This window comes from Bacillus rossius, chromosome 2 (genome assembly GCF_032445375.1).
Source record: "Bacillus rossius redtenbacheri isolate Brsri chromosome 2, Brsri_v3, whole genome shotgun sequence".
Taxonomy (NCBI): domain Eukaryota; kingdom Metazoa; phylum Arthropoda; class Insecta; order Phasmatodea; family Bacillidae; genus Bacillus; species Bacillus rossius.
In genome coordinates, this window is record NC_086331.1 from 129708413 (window position 1) to 129733717 (window position 25305).

Sequence of the window (25305 nt, forward strand, 5' to 3'; positions counted from 1 at the left end):
GACATGTGAACCATAGAGGTTCTGACCAAGACCTAGTCTCCTAAGAGAACATGCTTTGTTGGAAGGTACTAGCAGAAGGGGTTAAACAGTTACTAATCACATAACAACAAGTGCCCTTGCACGGAGGGGTAAGCAGGAGTTAAGGGGAAGAGAGGGGAGGAAGATCAAACCAAAGGGAAGGGGAAAAGCAGTCTCCACGCGGCAGCTACGTCACACAGCGACGGCACATTCAAAAGTGACCTTCCCCATTGCTGCCAAATAAAAATAAAACGGCTTGTAGCACAATGTTATCCAAAACTGAAAGGTGTGACATTTTGAAACTAGATTGGTTATTTTATTTACATAGCAATTGGTTTTTTGGCCCATTTTCAAAAATATTGTTTTGGAAATAAAAGTTAATGTTGATCCATTTTACAATATTCTGTGTAAAATATTAGGATAGGTTTTGGGAGTAATATTGATTCTGTAGTAAATTCTTGCTCAATTATAATCTTTTTATGTATGGTGCAAATTAAAATCATAAAAATACTGACTTCCATTACGCTCATTATGTATTTCAATTGTTAATGATTCATGGCTGTGTCATATGTGGTTACTTAAGTATTACTTTTAATAAACTTTTTTACACAAGCTTAAGAACAGTCACATTGACTTAATTTTGAGGTTGTCATCTTTTGTAGCCCTTTGTGGGCCATGTGCATTTGCAAAGGCTGCTCCAAGTGCAGATTGAGCAGGTTCAAAGTACACTACAGGCCAGGCAGTGCCTTTGGCTTTGCAGTTTATTGAACCAAGTATGGCCCTAACTGCATGACCGGTGTAGAGCTTTGCAAGTCTGGGTATAATTAAACAGGGCATCATTTATTAAGCAGCTTGAGAGTTTCACACATTGGTTGAATACTAAACAAAGTGGTATGAAAGTTATGGAAATTGTTAAAAGAGGCATATATCAATGAACACGTACTGTGTTATTAATTGCAAAGAAAAGTACAGTCCATGGTGTTATGGTAAATATTTTACTACAGTTGTCAAAGTCACTATTTAAAACTCTTCTCATTTTCAACAGGTTGATTGCCCTGCTAGTTTTGTTGGGATTTTTTATTAGCAATATAGTTTTTGGTGCAATGTTTGTCAACTGCTTTTTAACCAAGTTTACATAGTTAGGTCTGTTTTATGAATGCATAAATTAATCTATTACTTTACCTATTGACTTTACTTTCCGTAAACATGCAGAAAGTCAGTTTTAAAACATTGTGTGGTTTCACACTCACTTAATCTTAGAATGAATACTTAATAGCAGAGTACTGTATATTGCACTAATCAATTCTTTACTAGTCACATATTTCACTCGTGTTTGTAAATTTTCCCCCCATCAGTTTTAAGTAAGGCTTGTATAAATTCCGAACAAAATTTTACAGAGTAACCTATAAAATTTCTAATAGTTCTTATTGTGTGATATTTTAGTTGATAAAGGAATAGTCTTGCTTCATATTTGTGATATTACAGAAAACATTTTACAGTGAAGGTAATTTTTGTTCCCAGTGTTCATTCTAGTAGTGCATTGCAGCACACAAATGTTTTAGATTATGATGTGTACATTTAAAGTTTGACATTATAGTGAAAAAGGTAAATTCAAGTACTTAGGTTAGTATTGAAAATCCTCGTATTTGACCATTTGAATATACATAAATTTTTATCTACATGGGCTTAAAAAGGCAAGTTTTGATGTCTAATTAATAGAGGCAAGATTTTATGGTGTTATTATAAAACAAATTTCGTTTTTAAAAAAACAGAATTTGGTGTTATCGGTTTTATTATGGAAGACTTTTATAAGTGATCCAATAACTTATCTAATGTATTAAAAAAATTATTCATGCAAGAGAGAGATTAATTATTTTTAATGCATAAAAACACATTGTAAAATATTAATAAAATAATAAATGGCATGTGTTACACTTACAGAATGGTGAAATTTGAATCTTAAACTAATGAACTCCAAACTTTGAAAATAACTTAATAAACTATAACATGGTACGGTTAATTTTGTCAAAAAACATCTCCTTTGGAAAGGTATGTTAAATTGCATTCATTTTTATTTACACTAATATTGGCTAATAACACTAAAATGTTAGCATGGTTAAACGCTCTGCATTTTCTGGAGAAAGTATAGATCGCCTGTCAGAAACTACTAGAGAGTACTTAGAAAATGAACGTTCACAATCAAAATTTGCAGTTGGGAACCATATTGCTCTTAATCCAGCAGTTGAAAATTCACTGTAGTTGGTTTTCATTGAACACAACATCGACAGTCTTTGTTTTTGGATTTGCAAGTTCTTCTGTAATAATATGCTTGAAGGTGGCATATGCTTCAATAAAAACTTCGCTGGGAATATGAGAAATCGCAGGTAGGTTTAGGATTACTTTTTGTACGTTTTCAGGTTTCATGCACACCATACTTACATTTTGCAGGTTAAAGAAGTGATTAATTGCTTGAAATGTTTCCCTGCAAGGATCATTCTGCATCAGTTCTGGAAGTTTAGTTTCACATTTCTTGCCAGTTAATTGCAAACATTGTTTCAATTCTGCCTGCTTCACGGTGCGTAGTTCACAGATCAAGTAATTTACTGAAGCTGAAACAACACCATTGCTTAAAACACTGAATTTGTTCTGCAGAGCTTTCAATTTTGTTGTCAACAAATGTGCAGTTGGGTACGTATTGCCCTCTAGGGAAGTTATCAACTCTGTTAGAGGAGAGCAGTTTTGTGCCACAAACAGAGCTTCAGCTTTCACAACATTCACTTCCTCTGCAGACATTTCTTTCAGGAATTTAATGCCACTGTTGTGTTCTCTCAACTCTTCAAAGAAGTCCAAGATATCCTGCAAATGTATGCTGAGATAGACAACAGACTCAAACCATGTGTTCCATCTGGTAAGAACAGGTTGTGGAAAGAGCTTACACATTGCAGGATCATGAGAGTATTTGGTGTTCAGAAATTCCAAGTACTGATGTTTGCGCTTCCTTGTGTTCTGAAACAAATTTTTTACCTTCACTATAACATCGTTGAGTTGCTCAAGGTTAGACTGCCAAACAACTCCAACTAAATTAATTTTGTGCCCCCAGCACTGCACATATATAGCACAATCACCCAACACACCATGAAGTGTACTGGCATATTTAATCATGTACCTGGCAGAGTCTGATACAAATGCACACACTTGTGAATGATCCATTTCATATTTAGTTAGTGTGTCTAAAACAGCACGAGTACAGAATCTGCAGAATCCAAAAACAACTGATGCAGCAAGATGTGATGATTGTGTTGCACCAGGCTGAAGGGCCATGAAAATAATATTCCTGTCTAGTTTCGTCAGCAAAAACACATATTGGAATGTGACTGACTAATGATTTTATAGTCTCTTTTTTTATTTTCTGCTACTATCGGGATGTACTTCTTTCGTAGCCAATCTGCAGTTGGTAGGTCACCACCATCCTTCACAAACTCTTGAAACCATGCTCTAAGTGCAGGATTGTCCAATTTCTCCACCGGGATATTTGCTGAAACAAAGGCTTCAGTTGTTTTTATAATAAAGTCTTCTTTATCATTTTTGGCCTTTTTCATTGTAACTTCCGACTTGGAAATAGAAACTTGCCTTTTTGTGGGTATCCCACTCTTTTCACACCTTTTATGTTTTTCACTCGACACATGTTTCACCAAAGTATTGCGTCTTTCATGTTCGAGCCAGCAGTTGCAAAATTTACACATCAAATTACTTTCACACATGTAAAAACCTTCACCAACAAACTCCTTAACCGTCTCGTTTGCCGAGACTTTATTCTTCGGCATTATGAAATATTTGTGTTTCAGAATAATTTACATTGATTTGCCGTAGCAAAATTCACCAAGCCTACGTTTAAAACCGCTTGAAATCATACAATATAAACTTAAAATAGTACCGTTTGCTGGTTTCGTGAACTAAACAACAAACAAAATATTAGTTTTGGATAGTCTTAGATATTCACGTTACTAAAAAAAATAATTTCAACACAAATAAAACATGCTACACTAGCGCTTCGTTGCGGTCTAATGCGTCAAATTGGTATCGCAACGTCTAAATATATGAAAATTGTTTTGTGTGTTCACTTCACCATCACACATCAACCATGTAGTCTTTGGTGGAACTTCTGAACTTGTGACAGTACGCATCTCGTAAATTAAGGTTATGTTGCGGACTTCAGCATATTTCGCATTATTTAGCTTATTTCGACATATTTCGTTTTATTTTGTGTATATAACCAAATTTCGGTGTTATTTCGTTTTATCGCGATTCACCATAAAATCGTGCCTCTACTAATTAAGTATCTTACCTTTTTATTTTTTTACATTTTCATTGTAAGAAATTTACACGTTAGGCATATGCAGCCTTTTTAGAAAAATGTAGCACTAGAGGTTGTGCCTTTATCTACAAGCCAACTTTCAAATACTGTCAACATTTACTCGACTAGTGTACAAATAGAGTAAAAAAAAGAGTCGTTTCATAACACACATGATTGTGCAAATAAAGTGATCTTTTTAAAACCACTTTATCGTACTTTTTACTACTGTTATAAATAGCTTAAGTGACTTATTTCATAGCAGTTATTTTTTTTTAGTAAATCATGTGCCTTGAATTACTTTTCAGGCAGTTTGAAACCAAAGAGCGCCAATTTCGAGGTCAGCTTGTCAGCTTAAGTACTGTGTTGCCATTACTGCAACTCCATCTTTTGCTTTGTTCTTCCTTCTCAACATCAGCTAACAAATATCAGTTCTTGGACTTGGCATACCCAATGATGGATCGCCTGGCTTCAGTTTCACAACTTAGCCATCCTTTGCGGTGAGCTGTTTGCTAAACATTCAGTGTTTTGTGTTGTAACTTAATTATGTTAGTTGGTGTGCTTTGGTATTATGATTGAGTATGTTTTGTTTTTAAAATAAAATTAAAATATGTTTAATTTCAATGATATTAATCCTAGATAGGGTGATAGAAAATTATATCAATGATAATAAAATTATAGGAAACTTAATATCTTTCATTTGAAATGTGCTAATTTGGTGTTTGTTCTCTTTTGATATTACTATTGGCAGTAACCTTGTATGTTAATTCAAAATTTTGATATAATAAAATTTGGCAAAAAAAATTGTTTTATTGTATTCAATTACCAGTAATTGTTCTGCTGAAATTAGTTTGAAAATTTTAAGGTTGGTTTAGTAATGTGCTGTAAAAAATATAATCACTGAATGGAAAACACTAATTAAATTATCTTTTTAAGTATTTGTTTTCCTAAAATTTATAGCAGTTTTCCTCTGAATTATATCAGATTATATGTGCCACATATCTTTATTTAAAGCCTTTGCTTATAATATAATGAAAAAAGAATTCTATGTATTGAAAAGTAGCTTCAAATTCATTAGGTTTATTCAAACAACGGTGCGGTAGATTTTAAGAAACATGTGGTCTATATGCTCATGTGTTATCTCGTAAACATATGTAAGCCAAATTCTGTATTTTTCTTGCAAGTTTTGCATGAATCTATTGATCGGTGACAGCTGTAATAAATGTTTTGAGGTGTGTGTTTGTTATTGGGTTTTGATAGGTTTTGGTTAGTTTTGTTGATAAAAAAGTAAGATCAACTCGTAGTTACATGTTTCTATACATGAATAGAAATAGTCATTTATATCTATGCATTTATAATGATTAACAACACAGAACTACAGTTTTATATGTAAATTAATTATTTACATTTATTAACCTATTCATTCTTATGTCTAAAAATTAAAATTTCTTGTGTGTAAATTACAGTCTCGTAAACATTTTGCACGGGTTGTGAAATACTAACACTTGAAAAATTTGTCCTGAAAAACTAGAATATGTAATTGCTTTTAATAATTTTTTTAATGTGTGTTTATCACTGTTAACTTATCAAAAGCTCATAATGTTATAGCATTTTGTTAGAATTTAAGAAATATTTTCACAATTGAGAAAGTTGGATGGAATTTAGAGCATTGAATGTGTTGTTTCTGCAAATGTCCATCCAAAAATCACGAAACTCATCCTTGTAAAAATTGTTTGATGTTTTAATTCAAACATATTTTAATTTCCTTTCCACACTTTGTCTGAAAATTCAGAGTGATTTCATTTTTTGGATGCTATTGTAGTGTAATAATTATAATTAGCACATTTTATGTCTTAGTTTACAGTCATCAAAAATTTTCTCAACAGTATAAAGCAGTTTTGACCCTTTTTTTAGCTGCATTTGTATGCATTTGAGTGAATTTGACAGACAAATGTTGGCTGCAGGTTTATCATGTAAAACTATGTGGAAAACCTATCCATGATGTATGGTCTAAGGCTATACACCTTTGAAGTTGCCGCTGAACCTGTAGTTTATTAAAATAATAACGGAACTATTTACGATAAAATGCCAAATACCTGCATAATGTCTAATTGAACAGAGTTCTACAAACTTTGCAAATCTTTTCGGTGAAATAAAATTATTTAATGGAAATAATTTAGGGTAACGCCCTTATTTCCCATACATTTTGGTGATGTGGAGAAGTTATGTGGTTTTTAAAGGTTGATTATTAATCTACATGTCAAAAGTTAGCCTTGTTGTACTGCCCTACACCCCATCGTTCTCGTGAGAAACTAATTACAACAAAATACTTCGGTGCCGGGCAGGTATGCAACATTCACACACTCAGTTTGAAACAGTTGCCTAAAATCAGGGGCACTGATTAAGTGCTTTACATGCAAATTAAGTTATTTAAAAAAACATTAAACTAACAATAATTAAACTAAAACAACTGCAGGCGTGACTTAGAGCACATAAACATGAATGCTGAACAAAACTTACGTGTAATCAAAACACCACAAGAGAAAAAATGTGGTCACCTTTATTTAGGAAAAGAAACATTTTGTCATAAATCATAACTTTTTAAGTAATGGATTTTTACCTTAGGTTACACAGTTCACAAAATTCAGCTCCTAAAATCTGAAAATTTGCTTTTTAAATATGGAATTCTTTAACAACTGCCCGCACTTCTCATTCGGCGGTAACATTCCTGAACTTGCCGTTTCAGATGCAAGGTCTCTGTTTTAGTGTTCATCAAAGTTCCCATGAACAATTAAAATACGGGAACCATTCATTAGGCCACAACACAAAAAAAATGTGCGTGTTCTAATGTACGCTCATTATAAGTTTTACTTGCTTGGCATGATAAAAAAACTAACTTTAATTTTGCATACAAATAATATAAATAAAATAATTAAAGGACTGGAGTGATATGATAAATATGGTTGGTAAAGTTTAAATTCAATCAAATTAAAAAAAATTAAATAAATACTCAGTATTCAATAAAAACATAAACATATGTATAAAATTATTATTTAATTTAGTAAAATAATTGAGAAAGTTAAATTAATAATGGAAATAAATCAATAAATATTCTCAGTGTTTATTCTAAATGATTAATTTTAATTATGTATTAAATAATATGATTTATATTGAGGGCTGATCGCGCATTGCCGGTGATTTCGAGATGTTAACTATGGGCGCCACCACGTGGAAGGGCACGTGGACCCGGCGGAGTCTCTCACTCAGGGCGTGACGTAGCCCAAGTGGGGACGAGTTACCAGCCCTTTCTATCCTAGCTACCCAGACCTGGCCCGCTCTAGGCGTCGGGCACGCCACACTCCTAGACTCACTCACCACGTGATTAAATAAGTACTCACTTTATATTTATTCTCCAGATTTAATTTCACTAACACGTCTCTCTACACGCCCGTTACACGTTACACATTACACGGTTAAAAAGCCTGAGGCACGAATCGGTTTAGGTGAGGGCATGGTCCACGCACGTGGCCATGCTGCAAAGTATACTTATTACACGGTGATGAAAAAAAACTCGACTGAGACAATTAATTAATTAAACAGCCCGCTGGCCGAGAGCTGCCCCGAGGATGACGAGCGAAAGAGATTCAGAAATACTTAACGAGACAGAATTACTTGGTCAGTGCAGAACAAAGGTTGAAGTCCCCGGGGTGCTGGCGAGTCTGCTCTCGGTCAGTGATGAAGATGGACTGGGCTGAGCTCATCGCTCGCAGGTGGCAACATGGCGCCCTTCGCGCCAACACAATTACCGTTACTGTATTCTACGACTCCGTGCCCCGGCGAAAGTTGAGTAAATTACAGATAAACATTAAAAATATATAAAAATTACTGACAATGGAAAGTTTGTTACTATATACTTATTTAATGATAATTCATATAAAAGCATTCCTATCCTCGTCCAAGTCCGTGCCTGTTCGGGACCGCCCGGGCAACGTCTATAGTTATTTAAGGTAACTTATTTAAATTAAAGAAACACAAGTAAACTACACAGCACTGGGGCGAAGATGGATGAAAACAACAAAAAGGCTTACAATTAATATTAACATAGCAATTTTAGGGATCGCCGCACTGCTTCTAAGCGCCCTCTTGTGGTAGTTCGTGGCGCGCAATTCAAACACACGACTACGTACATGGCGGTACAAATGCCGGGGAAGGGGAGAGGAATGTTGAGGAAACGGAGACTGACTAGGCTCATGGGGCGTAGCCCCGGCTGACGTCAATTGCCCCCCCCTCGAATAGCCGGTCATGTCGACGTTTCCGCTGGGTCGCCTGTGGGCGTGGTCGCCCCCTTATCAACAACAGCTGTGCTTCCTCGCGATCCCTCGGGGTCGTAGCGTGTATCGCGGAGCCGGAACTGGGTCTTGTGACGCCCGGTCTCCCCTCTCTTCCCGCGGTGTTTCGTCTTCCTGCGGTTCGGTTACTGTCACCCTGAACGTGGAGTCTGCCAACGAGTAATGCAGCGGCCATAATGGCTCGTCCGGCGAACCCGGCCTACTCTCTACTTCCTCCGGCCACCTTATCAGTGGTTGGGATGTCGACTGGCCCTCCGTCACTCCGGGCGTGTCCCTGAGAAATCCCCTGAAAGGCGAGACGTCACTCCCCGAGTCTTCGAACAGCCGCCTCGGCCGGACATCTGTGACTGCGAGGGGCGTCGCCTGTCCCGCCCCCAGGTCCGGGAAGCCTCTGAACCCGCCCCCGTCTGTTGGGGTGGACGTGACCAGCTGTGCGGCCGCCCTCCCGTCTGTCTCGTCCGCCGCCTCCGTCTCTCTCTGCCGCGTCCCTGCTCCGTCACGTCTCGTTCCCGTCTCTTCCGCCCCGCCCGCCGCCTCCGTCTCTTCCTGCCCCGTCTCCGCCTCGTCCGCCGCCTCCGTCTCTTCCTGCCGCGTCCCTGCTCCGTCACGTCTCGTTTCCGTCTCTTCCGCCCCGTCCGCCGCCTCCGTCTCTTCCTGCCCCGTCTCCGCCTCGTCCGCCGCCTCCGTCTCTTCCTGCCCCGTCTCCGCCTCGTCCGCCGCCTCCGTCTCTTCCTGTGCCAAGCGCACATCGTCCCGGTGATATTTCGCGGCCCGGCCTGAGGGTAACTTTATCACGACCGCCGTGGGCCCCGCCTTGACCACCGCCACCGGGCCAAACCACTTTGGCGCCAGGCCGGCGCAGAAGTTGCGTCGGCCGGAGGAGAGGGGGTGGAGCCTCGCGTAAACCAGCTGGCCTGGTTTCAGTTCAGGGGGCGGGCGGGTAGTCTCGGGTGTGCGTTGTGCTTGGTAAGCTGCCTGGTTACGTCGCGCCCTATCGTGCGTCTCGGCCAATCGCCTCAGGCGTCCTTCGGGGCTCTCTACGTCCGGGTCCGTTTGTTGTTGCCGCACGTGATATTCCCCGGGGAGGGTGAGGTTCCGCCCCTGGACCATGGTGGCTGGTGTTTCGCCGGTTGCCGCGTTCACCCGTCGCCGGATGCAGTACAGAACGTCCGGGATGTGCGTGTCCCATTGGGCGTGGTCATCCGCGAGCCTCAACCGCAGTTGAACCTTCACCTCTTGGTTGCGTCGTTCCGTGGGGTTCGCGCGGGGGTGGTACACGGGGGTGGTGTGTAGGATTACCCGCCATTTTCTCCCCAGCTGCGCCCACCGGCGCCCGACAAATTGGGTGGCATTGTCCGACAACAGGACCCGGGGGTACCCCCACCTAGGAAAAAACTCCGTTTCCAGGCTGCGTGCAATGGTGCCGGCGCGGATGTTCGCCAGGGGGTAGGCCTCCACCCAACGCGTGTAGCAGTCTGTCACCACCAACAAAAATCTTTTCCCTCGGGGCGTGCGGGGATATGGTCCCATTAGGTCTATGGCGACTGTATGGAATGGCTCGGTGGGCTGCCTGGGTACCTGCTGGGCTGTCCCGTCGGTGCGGCGCGCCTTGTGCCTCTGGCAATGTTTACATCTCCTCACGCAGTCCCGTACAAACTTGTTTACCCCTGGCCAGTAGAACTGTTCCCGCAGATCGCGTCGCGTCTGGTCTGCGCCGGGGTGTCCGGCTAGCCTGTTCACGTGATACATGTCAAACACCTCCCGGCGGGTGGCGGCTGGCGCGAACGTCCGCCATTGGCCAGCTGTCCCCTTAGGTCGCGCCTGCAGTGTCCCGTCCAATACACGGTAGCCTTCACATTCTCCGCTCCCGCAACGGCGCACGATCTCCTGTGTGTCTGTGTCCGTGAGTTGGGCCGCTCGCACGTAGGCGTCTAAGTCATCAAGCTCCGCGCCTGGCGGTAATGTCGGTGTGACGTTAAGGTTTAGGGCACACAATGCGGCTTGGGTTGTCGGGGTGCGCGGGGTCCTGGGTATGCGCCTGCTGGGTGGTGGCAAAAGCTCCTCCCACTCCGCATCGTCACAGGCTGTGACGGTGACGTCCGGATCTCGCGACAGCTCGTCCGCTAGTTCGTTCTGTTTTCCCGGTACATGCTCGACTTCGAAATCTAAGGCCTGTAGAAGCATGGCCCAACGCGTCAGCTTCGAACGTCGCCCCTGCATCGTGGCCAGCCATTTGAGACATTGGCTGTCAGTTCTCAGTACGAATTTCTGCCCCTCCAGGTGTGGGCGGTAGCGTCTGAGGGCCCAAACTACGCCTAGACACTCACGCTCGTTCACGCTATACCGCTGCTCGACGTCGCCGAACTTGGCGCTTGCATATTCAATCACCCGAGGCTCGCCGTCGTCGCCGAGTTGTAACAGGATGGCCCCGATGCCCTTCTCGCTCGCGTCTGTTTGTACGATCAGGGGTCTGCCTGGGTCCAGCCGCGCGAGTAAGTGGCACTGTTGAAATCTGCGTTTTAGCTCGTCAAAAGCGTTCTGGGCTTCCACGGTCCACCTGAACGGACGTTTGGGTGACAGCTGTTCTGTCATCGGCGCCGCTACTACCGAGAACTCTGGGACGAAGGCTCGCAGCCAGTTAGCTAGCCCCAAGAACTTTTGCAGTTGCTTGCGCGTGCGTGGGGGCTCCTTGTTGATAATTACACTCAGCTGTTTTTCCGTGGGTCGGTTTCCGTCCGCGTTAACCACTAAGCCCAGGAAATCTAGTTCTGTGGTCCCCAGGTGGCATTTTTCGCGATTGCATGTCAGACCATGGCTCGCCAGGCGTTCCAAGACTAATGCTAAATGATGCGCATGTTCTTCCCACGTCTGAGACCAAACAATTATGTCGTCCAGATACGCGGCCGCAAACTTGCCCGAGTAGTTGTCTAAGACCCGTGTCATCATCCCTTGGAAGGTAGCGGGGGCGTCCTGTAGGCCGAATGGCATCGCGCAAAACTGAAATCTCCGCCCGTCTGGGGCTGTGAACGCCGTCTTGGGTCGGTCCGCCGGACGTATCGGCACCTGCCAATACCCAGATTTTAGGTCGAGGGAAGAAAATATCTTGGCGTTACCCAGGCCTGAAAGTGTGTCGGCTATGTTCAGCAGGGGGGGTGGGGCATTAATTGTCACTCTATTGATAGGTTTGAAATTGACACAGAAGCGTAGTTTCCCGTCTTTTTTTTCTGCCAACACGACCTGGAAATTATACGGACTTTCGCTAGGCTCAATTATCCCGTCATGCAACATGTCCTGAACCTGGTCTAGGATGGTCTGTTTACCAACGTGGCCGTAGCTACCGGGTGGGATAAACATTGGCTCGTGAGGATGGGTCGGGATGGCATGCTCAGCTATGGTGGTACGTTTCAGCGGGTCCGCGGACGCAAACACATTACACTGATGATCGAGGACCTGCTGGATGGTAGCACGAAACTCGGGGGGAACTCCGTGCTGGAACTCGTCGAGACTGACCTGGTTTACTGCTGGTGGAGTAGGCTTACCCAGCCCGTGGATGGTCCGCCGCCCCTGGGTGCCGACGTGGACGCAGCCGGCCCGGATGTCGATGGCTGCGTGCTGCTCGTAGAGCCAGGGTAGCCCCAGAATGACGTCATCACGTAACTGCTCCACCACCAGCGCCGTCGTGACGGACCGTTGGTCCCGCACGTCCACCTCCAGCGTCGCGACGCCCTGGGTGTAGCAGGCGTCCCCCGTGGTAGCCAGCTGGAGTTGGCCCGGGTGGTACTCGAAGTTGTCACGGCCAATCACGCGTGCCGCCACACAGTTGTGGCTGGCGGCGGTGTCAACAAGCGCGTGGACTGCGCGCCCGTTGACAACCACCGGAATGCGCAACAGGTCGGCCTCCGCCGCTCCCACGTGACCCAGGAGAGGCCCCGCCGCCGTAGGTCTGTTGTTGTTAGGTGAGGCGGGGGAGGTGGGCTGTCTTAGCGCGCCGCCCCCTGCCGTCCGTTTCCCGACGGCTGCTGCGCCGCGAAGTCAGGCCGGAACTTGTTCCTCACCGGGCAGTTCTCGTGCCAATGGAACGTGCCTGGTGGACACGTGTGGCACTGAGGTGGTGGGCTGCCGCCGGTAGTCCGTCTCCGCCATGTCAGCTGCGCGTGGCCGCTCGGTCCGGGTTCGTCGCGCCTAGCTTGGTCTCGGGTGGGCGCCGTGTAGGGCACCAGCGCCTTGGTGTCGGCGGGCGTCGTGTCTTCCTGCTTGGTGCTCAGGGTGGCGTGGATCCTGGTCGGTCTGACAGCTCGTAGGTCCTGCTCTAAGACGCGCGCCTGTTGGACGAACTCCTCTGCCGGACGCCGCGTCATCGGGCGTAAATACGGGCGAAATTCCGGGCGCATCAGGTCAACTACCCGCTCCAGCACTCCGGTAGGTTCTTCTCCGGGAAACAGCCGCTTGTACAGACGTATTTTTTTCATGATAAACGCCTCCGCCGCCTCCGTCGCGCCTTGCTCGAGACAATACAGCTCCGTCCGCACTCTCATCTCTGTCTTCACGTCCGCGAATCTGGCCTCGAACAATCTCGCGAACTCGGTCCACGGCATGTCATACTCCTGGACGATCTGCCACCACGTCTTGGCGTCGCCTTTGAGCGCGGTGCTCACCCTGTTCGCCCACTCACACTCCGGCACTCCGTAGCGATTCAGGCGTTCCCGACACGCGTGTACAAATCTCCGCGGATCGTCGCTGGTTCTGCCCGCAAATTCCGGTAGCTCCACGTGTCCTATGAGAGGTACCCTGCTCCGTGGTGTGTCGGCGGCGTCTCTCACCGGGCTGCGGCCTGACGGGCCCGCTATTCTCACGTGGTGGCACCACTGGCACGTGTACCACCCGTCTTGAAAGGAGATTATTTCGGACTTCGCGAAACACGCCGTGTGCTTGAACGCGCGACAGTTCCGGCACCAGCCTCCCTCCCGCGTCTTGCCCTCACACTCCGCATCCGTGCACTTCCCGTGTCCCGCCTCAAACTGATCCGCCCGTTCTGCCTGCTCGTGGTTCGGCTGCGCTTCATACTGTCCTACGCACACGCACGTGTCCGTCCACGAAGAAATCGCCGTCCCGCTCACCTGGCGCGGTCGCGCGCACATAACACAATATAAGCTATTCTTTTGAAACAACTCACTTGCCTTAATCGCGCCCGGATTTTTGTCAAGTCCGTGGTTGTCCGACATGGTCGTGTGGTGGTGAGGCCGTTCGATTGCCCCTCTTCCCTTCGCTACGCGACGCGACGCGGATGGCGGTACACACACACACTGACCTGGCCCGGCTGCTGTTGTCGCGAGGAATGCGGCCACCTGGCTGCTCGCAGCGAATTCCTGGAAGCGCGCGCCCGGCTGGTCACGTGGCCGGCGCGCCAGAGTCCCGCTATGCGCTCCGCGCGAACAATAGTTCCAGCGCGAACTTTAGTTCCGCGCGCTCCGCGTAACAACCGCCTATCTCACACGCTCGTACAGGTCTGGTTTTCGCGGAAGATGTAACTCGCCCCACGCTCTTGGGCGCCATTTGAGGGCTGATCGCGCATTGCCGGTGATTTCGAGATGTTAACTATGGGCGCCACCACGTGGAAGGGCACGTGGACCCGGCGGAGTCTCTCACTCAGGGCGTGACGTAGCCCAAGTGGGGACGAGTTACCAGCCCTTTCTATCCTAGCTACCCAGACCTGGCCCGCTCTAGGCGTCGGGCACGCCACACTCCTAGACTCACTCACCACGTGATTAAATAAGTACTCACTTTATATTTATTCTCCAGATTTAATTTCACTAACACGTCTCTCTACACGCCCGTTACACGTTACACATTACACGGTTAAAAAGCCTGAGGCACGAATCGGTTTAGGTGAGGGCATGGTCCACGCACGTGGCCATGCTGCAAAGTATACTTATTACACGGTGATGAAAAAAAACTCGACTGAGACAATTAATTAATTAAACAGCCCGCTGGCCGAGAGCTGCCCCGAGGATGACGAGCGAAAGAGATTCAGAAATACTTAACGAGACAGAATTACTTGGTCAGTGCAGAACAAAGGTTGAAGTCCCCGGGGTGCTGGCGCGTCTGCTCTCGGTCAGTGATGAAGATGGACTGGGCTGAGCTCATCGCTCGCAGGTGGCAACATGGCGCCCTTCGCGCCAACACAATTACCGTTACTGTATTCTACGACTCCGTGCCCCGGCGAAAGTTGAGTAAATTACAGATAAACATTAAAAATATATAAAAATTACTGACAATGGAAAGTTTGTTACTATATACTTATTTAATGATAATTCATATAAAAGCATTCCTATCCTCGTCCAAGTCCGTGCCTGTTCGGGTCCGCCCGGGCAACGTCTATAGTTATTTAAGGTAACTTATTTAAATTAAAGAAACACAAGTAAACTACACAGCACTGGGGCGAAGATGGATGAAAACAACAAAAAGGCTTACAATTAATATTAACATAGCAATTTTAGGGATCGCCGCACTGCTTCTAAGCGCCCTCTTGTGGTAGTTCGTGGCGCGCAATTCAAACACACGACTACGTACATGGCGGTACAAATGCCGGGGAAGGGGAGAGGAATGTTGAGGAAACGGAGACTGACTAGGCTCATGGGGCGTAGCCCCGGCTGACGTCAATATTACAAGTAAATTATACATACAGGAACATAATCTCACTTATAAAAATACACTTGAAAATGTACTTGAAAAAGTTTATAGAAACTATTTGTGTTGCTAATATTTGCAATAAATAAATGTTTTATTGATATGGACCAGTAGTTAATCACTAAAGTATAAAATTTAACAGTGTATATATATATATATATATTTATTTATTTATTTATTTGTATGTAGCCTTTTTTTGTCTTCATCCTGTGTAAATTTTGTTGCATTGTGCATGTGCATCATAAAATTCACTCATTATTTATTCACATTATGCCTAAAGATGTATAACTTCCAAAACATCTCTGTACCAATTAATTAGGAGAGAAACTAAATCAGCCATCACATTTTTTTTTATGGTTAACCCTATTGCCGACATTCAGACACAAAATAAATATTTTTGTATCGAAAATAATGTGACTGTGTATTGCGCAGCACACGTAATTTTGCATCCTGAGCCCATAACCTGTTCTAATTACAATGCCAGTGCATTGAGGGTTCTTAATATATAACATGTTGCATGAGACCATCATTACACACAAAACAAGAGGTTTGTCTTAAATGAAAACACAAAATTTTTGCCAATTTATCATTAAATAAGACTTCAAACTAACCCCTTGCATTTCGCCCTAATGCTGAGGAAATCTTTTAAGTCTCTTAACTTTAACTATATTAATTTGATTTTAGTTAATATCAGGAGAGAGGAATCATCATAAACTATGTCAATGATTGAAACACCTATTGCTGTGCAATGTTAATTGACCATAAAGGCTCTGGTGAGAATAGTTGTCGGACACATAGGAGAGGAAAAGGACATCAAGCTCTCGGTTTTCCTACAGTCTGCGGAAGTCTGAAGTAGCCAGGAATTTTATTGAAAAATAGAGCAGTAGTCAAGAAATATACTGCTACCAGATCATACTTATATTTGGAACTAAAAATTTATAAGCTTTTTAAAATAAGTATATTTTAATATCCAAAATAGCTCATTTCTATATAAATTTATTTTATGCACAACTGTGTGTTACTAAGATACCGATGTCTTTGAAATTGTTAAAGCTATCACATTTAATGTTTTTTTTTAAAATATTTTTCTTTATACATTTTTTATTTTTAGAATTATTATTTTGTTTGATGTTTTACTACGGATTGGCTTAAATGATTCAGCAGTATTTCATTGGTATTTGTTTGAAATAAAAACAATACCATTTTATATATATTAATATTTAATTATGTGCATGTACTAAATTTTGATGTTTCAAATCTTTAAATATCTTCAGTAATAAATTTACAGCCGAATTCTACAGCAAGGTTTGCTCAGGATGTAATTGTCACAAGCTTTGTAGTTTATTCATAGTAAATTGGGGAGTGAAATAGGCATGTCACTCAAAACATAAAACCTACCAATAGTGTGTTAATGTGTGGCACGTGGCACGTATCTGTAAATCAGAAAATGCGACTTAGCATTTTTATGCTCAGTTAGGGTGATAACTGTAATAACTATTGAATGTTAATTTATGATTACATTTAAATATATATAGCTATAATTATCAATTAAAGTTAAGAGGTGCATCCATAAACGTGAAAATAATAGCCACCATATCATACTAACACTGCTTTAAGCCACCAATATAAACAGATATCAGAGAAACATAATATTGGTAAATCTTAACATTCTGGCTGAAAATTACCTGCTTCCACTTACCCTCAGAACTTGGATTTACAGATACAAGTTCACAGCTAATGGCTACAAAGCCATTCCACCAGCTAGAGTAATGCATAAACCTCTTTTTTTGTGCTGTTTATGCAACAGGTGCATAAATGTAATTTATTGCATTTCATTTTCCATATAGTACATAGTTCATATATTATCAGTGTAATGTTGTAAATGCTAGTTTTTACTTTGTTGCCCGAGATCATTTAATTGCATTGTGCTCATAGCTTACTGTAATATACGCTCAAGTGTTTGCTTTTGATTGTTTTAATTATTAAGTTAGTTTCTGTTATGACTAGGGCTAGACATGTTGATTCTTCGATGCTTCGATTCCACCCATTATATCTGGAATCGGAACCGTCGATTCGCAAGCCATAAGGAGCAATTGTACCATATAAGGAATTTTATCATATTTAGAATGGTAGTTTGTAAGAACTGTCTATAATTTAGATGTAAAATAGATTCACATAAATTGATTCCTGCCACACTTTCGTATTTTCTGGCCAGTAAGCTGACAATGTTTATGCTACTCGCTTAGCACTAATATACTAAAAACATTATTTTTTTTAAAGGTTAGATCACTTCCGCAGCCATATATATTTATCCGTAACACTTAAATTAACCAAAGTTAGATTTCTGTACTTGTGGGGAGAAAAAAAACATTGTAAACTCATTTCAGTATAACAGCTTTATTTCATAAATACAACATTAACGTAACTTTTCTCTCGACTTGATAAATAATATCTTTACTTCCAACTTTGAAGAGCAATCATGATGCAATGCTGAAGTAAATAATTTAAAGCAGGCTGGCCAACTATGTTTTATTCATAAACATTTTAGTTCTATTTTTTTAGTCATTACTATACTAAAATTAACTTAATGTTATATTTTTGATACTTTTTTTTACGTAAATATTTTTCACTTCAAAAAGTTAGTAAAAATTGGATTTATGCTTATATAAGTTATTAAATTGAATGCCGAAGATTTATTTTTTGCATAACATGTTTCTTCCCATTTGTAAATGAATTTTTGTACAAAATGCACTGTTTTCGTGTTTGTGTTGATGTTTCATTTGCCGTTACCACGATAGCTTGCGTTATTATTACATGTATTGTGAATTTGAATCACGATAAACAGAAAATATCACATGACCAGTTAGTGTTTTGATTTCAATGTAAACATTCACAGATGTAAATCATTTGGAACACAACTGATTTGTAAATATAATGGCAGGAGAGAGGAATTTTACAAGAACAAACACAAAATCATGGATTTTGATAATTTTTAAAATTATATATTTCACAATACTTGCAAGCTTTTCAAATGTAAGTTTTCAAAATAACCTTCTGCTTGAATTTCCATAATTTCATTCAGAAAGAAAGTAAGATTGGGAATTAGAATCGGACTTTAACCTGGAATTGAGGGAAATTGTGAAATCTGAATTAAAGAATGCTATAAATAAAATTACTCCATAAAGTAGGACAATAAAACACATTTATTGTGTAACTATTTTTTGTTTCTTAAATACTTGACTCTCATCTAATATCAACTCCAAAGTTATACATATAGTTGATTTGTGATTTGTAAAAGCATAAGATATTTTTGGCAAGTCATTATAGCATGATATCACTGTTAATTCTGCATAGAAATAGAAAAAAAAATTGCCAATGAACTTCAAATACATAAACCAGAAGTATGCAATGATTTCAAGATAAATGGTTTAGTAAAGAATACCTCAAATAGTATATGGGCTTTACAGTATATTTTTCATGTGAAAATTTACCTTCCACAATGCACGTAAACAGTAAATCTAAATTTCTCTCTGAATAATAAGTAATATCATACTCCTAACAAATTAAATATTGAACTGTTGTTAATCAGTTATAGTTGTTTATATACTCATTAACTTGCTCTCTGGAACACAAGAAACATGTAATTTGAATTACTTACCTAGGACAACAGGTAGTAAGTAAAGTTAAACACACTTTAACATAGGTATTGACATGGCAATGGAAATGAATTATATGGGCTGTAAAAGGCAATACTTCAAAATAACTGACCACTTCAAAATTAATATGATTACTAAACACAATTCTTAATCCTGATGTTTCTGTGATACAGAAGCTCTTGTAATGACATTGATAAGTATTTCATCATCATTAACATACTGGTTAACAATGAAATATGTGGTTTACAAATACTAACATTTGGGTTGAGCTTATGCATATATTTGCATAAAACCATATTCTCTTTATTGGGTGGAAATAAATGTGTAATACTTATCAGGTGACTAAAATTATTTAGGTAGTATCATCTGATATTTACATAGCAATAAATATTGTAACAACAATACAATATAATTCTCATAATAATATTGGTGATTGTACTTGTGTTGGATGTTTTTTGTCTTGTAGTGACAGTCCTGTTTGTTTGCAGTGTCTGCATGTATGTAGTGCCTGCCTGTATGCGGTGCCTACCTACGTGTGGTGCCTACCTGCATGCGGTGCTTTCCCGGTTTGTAGTGCCTCCCTGCGTTTGGTGCCTGCATCATACATTGTGTACTTGTGTTCATGTGTATGTGTATTTGGTTGTTTGTATTTATTTACCTTGTGCTCAGCTCAAAAGTTTCCTAACTGTTTGTGGGCACAGTACAAATAAAGAAATAAAAAAAGTGACAAACTATAACAAAATTGAATTAATTCATCAATATGTAAGTTTAAAAGTTAATGTCATAGTTGTAAATTATGAGATCAGATTTAAATATATTACCTATTCTCTGGAAGAAAATATGGCAAAGAATTTTTATCTGAACTAGTTTACGCGTTCTCTTCAGAGTGAGGAATAAGGTGTCATAGTAGTTTCTAATCATGTGGTATTGCCATTGATACACAACATCGCAGCAACTATCCTGTGTCACACATCTAATTTCAGGTTATTTGTCAAACCATTCATCTTGACTCAATTACATATGCATCTCTAATTTGTACAGTACACTTGCAGCATGTTCATCACTCTAGAACAAATCAAATCAAATTCTTGATTTAAGAAGCTCCATGTTCATAATTTGTAGGCAGAGTATAATCATGGCTCTGATTGGATGCAGAAGCGTAGGCACAGCCCACCTTCGTAAGAGTGCAATAGCTCTTGCTACTGTGACACCAAAATATTGATTAAGTTGAATAAAGTCATCCATTAAAACTGAAGCCTGAAATATATAGAATGTTCCTGTTTCTCTACAGACAGGAGAACTCTAGCCCCTTAGCATTCTTTAGAAGCTATGCTAATACATTCTTGCTATCAAAAACAATGTATATTAAGTCATTAAATAATGTCTTAGAAAGCAGTGTTAACTGTGAATTCTTATGCAATAGGGTTAGTACGTCTCCTTAATATCCTTAAAAAGTCCTTAATTTGTTTTTAATTAAATATGGACTCTGAAAAGTCCTAACATTTCAGTTACAATCCTTAAAAGTTCCTAAATAAAGGATAAATGTGGATATTTGAATGTTCTTTTGATTCTTGATAGTGGTGGAGGCGATGAAGTTAAGGGGCCCCTGAAAACTCCTTAATTTTTGTTTGCCCAAGAGGGTACCAACCATGTGCAACATAATCTTCATCATGGCAAATAGTCTGGATCTTATCATAAGCTCTATATTATTTACTGAATAAAAGGGGTTTTATACATCCTTAGTTGCAAAAAGGTTGTAGTTCCTTATCACCGGTGACATAGTAATCTTCTCTGCTGGTCTGTCTCCTGGTGATATCCTACTTCATCGTTATGGTGACAAAAATCATGTTGCCCTGCTTGGTATTTAAGATGTTTCTGGTATTGCAACTTTTTATTTGGTCAGACACAACGTTGGTGGTCATCACATGGAGACCTGAGCCTTTTGAGTCTGGGTCTGTCAGTGGCCACTGTCGCACTTGTCATGGTAATTTATAGGGTCACAAAAAAAAATGCTTGTATCAGGTACAAGCCAGACAACGCACGTTCGTGTTCTTGTCAGTCGGGAAGACCTTTCTGTCATTTCCAGCAGACCTGCTGCTTAGCTAAATGTGAACTGCTGATTACATTCATCCGGGCCTTTAGGAGTCCACACCTAGTTGAGCTGTTCACATCTCACCCCAGTAGGGGATGTACTCCGTTCCTGTAGAATCTGGAGCTGTTCACATCTCACCCCAGTAGGGGATGTACTCCGTTCCTGTAGAACCTGGAGTTGTTCACATCTCACCCCAGTAGGGGATGTACTCCGTTCCTGTAGAACCTGGAGCTGTTCACATCTCACCCCAGTAGGGGATGTACTCTGTTCCTGTAGAACCTGGAGCTGTTCACATCTCACCCCAGTAGGGGATGTACTCCGTTCCTGTAGAACCTGGAGCTGTTCACATCTCACCCCAGTAGGGGATGTACTCCGTTCCTGTAGAACCTGGAGCTGTTCACATCTCACCCCAGTAGGGGATGTACTCCGTTCCTGTAGAACCTGGAGCTGTTCACATCTCACCCCAGTAGGGGATGTACTCCGTTCCTGTAGAACCTGGAGCTGTTCACATCTCACCCCAGTAGGGGATGTACTCCGTTCCTGTAGAACCTGGAGCTGTTCACATCTCACCCCAGTAGGTGATGTACTCCGTTCCTGTAGAACCTGGAGTTGTTCACATCTCACCCCAGTAGGTGATGTACTCCGTTCCTGTAGAACCTGGAGCTGTTCACATCTCACCCCAGTAGGGGATGTACTCCGTTCCTGTAGAACCTGGAGCTGTTCACATCTCACCCCAGTAGGGGATGTACTCCGTTCCTGTAGAACCTGGAGCTGTTCACATCTCACCCCAGTAGGGGATGTACTCCGTTCCTGTAGAACCTGGAGCTGTTCACATCTCACCCCAGTAGGGGATGTACTCCGTTCCTGTAGAACCTGGAGCTGTTCACATCTCATCCCAGTAGGGGATGTACTCCGTTCCTGTAGAACCTGGAGCTGTTCACATCTCACCCCAGTAGGGGATGTACTCAGTTCCTGTAAAACCTGGAGCTGTTCACATCTCACCCCAGTAGGGGATGTACTCAGTTCCTGTAAAACCTGGAGCTGTTCACATCTCACCCCAGTAGGGGGATGTACTCCGTTCCTGTAGATCTTGGAGCTGTTCACATCTCACCCCAGTAGGGGATGTACTCCGTTCCTGTAGAATCTGGAGTTGTTCACATCTCACCCCAGTAGGGGATGTACTCAGTTCCTGTAGAACCTGGAGCTGTTCACATCTCACCCCAGTAGGGGGATGTACTCCGTTCCTGTAGATCTTGGAGCTGTTCACATCTCACCCCAGCAGGGGATGTACTCCGTTCCTGTAGAACCTGGAGCTGTTCACATCTCACCCCATCAGGGGATGTACTCCGTTCCTGTAGAACTGGTCTGATATTTTAGGAATATGAAATAATCTTGTCTAGGAATTGTTTCTATTGTTTTTTTTTACCTGGAGAGCGAGAAAAAATGCACCCTCTGCTATGTAGTCTACATCCTGCATACAAGTCAATTATGCCAGTATTTCTTAACATTTTGGGTTCGATACTACTCTTAGTATCTATCACCTTTTCTATCCAGCACAGGATTGACAGGTTGCTGCATGTTACACTCATGCATGTGTGTTACTAATTCTGTGAAACCTTTGTGCAAATTTGGTCATAAAATTTACATGACAAAATGTTACGGATAAATAAATTTTTTTACACTTTTCATTTACCGGCATTCCTTCAGACTTGATTTGTTAGAGCTATCTAATCATGTAAGAATTTTTTTTAGATTTTTCCAGAATGAAAGTTTTATATTTAATATGCTTCAACATACTTTTATTTACAGGCATTGATTTTTCTCTCTCCTTGTCCCTTTATTTTAATTTTGTGTCTTCTTTTAAGATTAAGTATAAATATGAAATTTTGAATTATTTTGTTATGTTGGTAAATTTGGCATGCAATTTTTAATGTCTTTTGTAATTTTCTTCATGCAATTAGTTTATGTTTTTATTACAGTAAATACAAAATAAAGTTTTCATCATTTTTAACCTTTAAAGTTTAGTATTTCGTAGCCTGATATAAATGTTCAGTTAATTTGTTTGTGGATGTTGAATACTGTCTACAGTTTTATGTTTATTAAGTATAAATATGAAATTTTTAATTATTTTGTTAGTTATGTTGGTAAATTTGGCATGCAATTTTTAATGTCTTTTGTAATTTTCTTCATGCAATTATTTTATGTTTTTATTACAGTAAATACAAAATAAAGTTTTCATCATTTTTAAACTTTTAAGTTTAGTATTTCGTAACCTGATATAAATGTTCAGTTAATTTGTTTTTGGATGTTGAAATCTGCCTACTGTTTTATGTTTATTGTGTTTGTATATTTATTTTAGTTTTGTATAGTTAGTGATATTTAAAAGTTATTATTTTGTATCAGTTATAATTGTATATACTATTTTTATTTGAGTGAAAAAATTATTTTTCATGTAATAAAGATTTTTTAGTCATTGTACTTTTAAGGTGCCAATCATTGCTTGATTTGGTGTAATGAATTTACATATCAATGTGGCTGTTTTAGATTTGCATCTATATACTGCACTTTGTAGTGTGTCATTTTATTTTGTATTAAATTTATGTTTTCCTTTGTTTTGGTCTGTATGTCATCGAAAAGTTAGTAAAATATTTTTATACTAAAGTGTTATCTCATTTTTTTTTTCATACTTGTCTGCCCATTATACATTAAGTTAGGTATTTTGAATTTTTCCACAAAGAAATAGTTTTATTTAATTAAAAGGATTATATATTTTTAACTAATTTTAATATTTAGATACTTAAAAAATGTTATGCTCTAAGGAGGTTTTTGAGCATGTTTTTTTTTGTCACTTAGTTAATAAATCTCACAAGGTAAACTTAATTGACTTGATGTAAGCTTTTGGACATACACCATTGCTATGCAAATGTATGTCTGTAGAAGAAAACTACAAAAAACACAAAAAACAAAAACACAAATTAAGCAAAAAATTGCTTTTGTCAGGATATAAACACCACACAATACTCCACAACAGGAATATGGTCAACAAACAAAAGCAAACAAAGAAAAATGGACTAACAAAACGGAGAAAAAAAACCCACAAATGATGACAGCATAAAAATATCGAACCCAAAAAATTCAGCACAAAAGTTGAAACTAGACAAAAACACAGCAAAACGAAAAGACAAAACAAACACAATAGTTTTCCAAAAACAGAAGAGAACGGAAAAAAAAAACACAAATGATGACAGCACAAATATATTGAACCCAAAAAAAAATTCAGCACAACAGTCAAAATGAGACAAAAAACACGACAAAACTAAAAGACGAAACAAGCACAACAGTGTTTGTTTTTCTTTGTTTGTTGACCATATTCCTGTTGTGGAGTATTGTGTGGTGTTTGTATCTTGACAACAGCAATTTTTTGCTTATTTTGTGTTTTTGTCATTTGTGTTTTTTGTAGTTTTCTTCTACAGTCATACTTTTGCATGGCAATGGCGTATGTCCAAAAGCTTACATCAATTCATGCTCTCCCATTGCACAAATCTTTCAAAGATAGTAAACTTAATTGTTTACTTATTAAGTTACCAAAAAAAAAAGTGTTAGAATATTTTTATTTAAATACAGTTAATTATGTTCATTATATTTTGTTAACAATCCAGACCTCCGGCTAGCTTGAAATAGGTGTAGATTGCACATTCATGAACACTTGAAGAGTTCCATGTAAAAAAAAAAAAAAATTCTGTCTATGATTAATTACTGAAATTATGTCTCTCTGACTCAAACTGATATTTACTGTTGTTATTTATTCTGTATGAAAATTTACAAGTCACAGTGGTTGCCATCTTCAGAACATGAAAAACATACATACATGACCAAAGTACGGACTGGTTGCACAAAACATTTTCTCTGGCTCCTAAATAAGTTTACTTTTCTTTGGTACTGAAAATTGAAAATTATATTCTGCCACACCTCTTAGGTTGGGTTAGAAAACCTTACAAAAGGATGTGTCAGTGAAGCCACTGAGACCTAGTCTCAATGGCTTCCCATCTCGCAGTGCAGGGCAAAAAGTTAACTGTTATATTTGCCCAGACTGGACTGCCACATTGCCGATTAAAAAATTCAAAAATAATAAAATACAAGTGGTTTATATTT

The 25305-nt window shown here is 40.6% G+C and overlaps 1 protein-coding gene across 3 annotated transcripts in view; it reads left to right on the forward strand.

Annotated features, from left to right (window-relative positions):
• LOC134529828 (RING finger protein 207-like) overlaps nt 1-23814 on the forward strand; it is a 60582-nt gene extending 36768 nt beyond the window's left edge. The window contains exons 6-7 of one of the 3 annotated variants that reach the window (XM_063364317.1): nt 4678-4869; nt 19550-23814. In XM_063364317.1, coding sequence (XP_063220387.1) covers nt 4678-4869; nt 19550-19928 — 571 coding nt within the window. In that variant the 3' untranslated portion in view covers nt 19929-23814. Of the gene's footprint in view, nt 1-4677; nt 5174-19549 lie in introns of those variants that run through there. The other 2 variants (XM_063364318.1, XM_063364319.1) reach the window with 2 other exon arrangements.
• The last annotated feature ends 1491 nt before the right edge of the window (nt 23815-25305 follow it).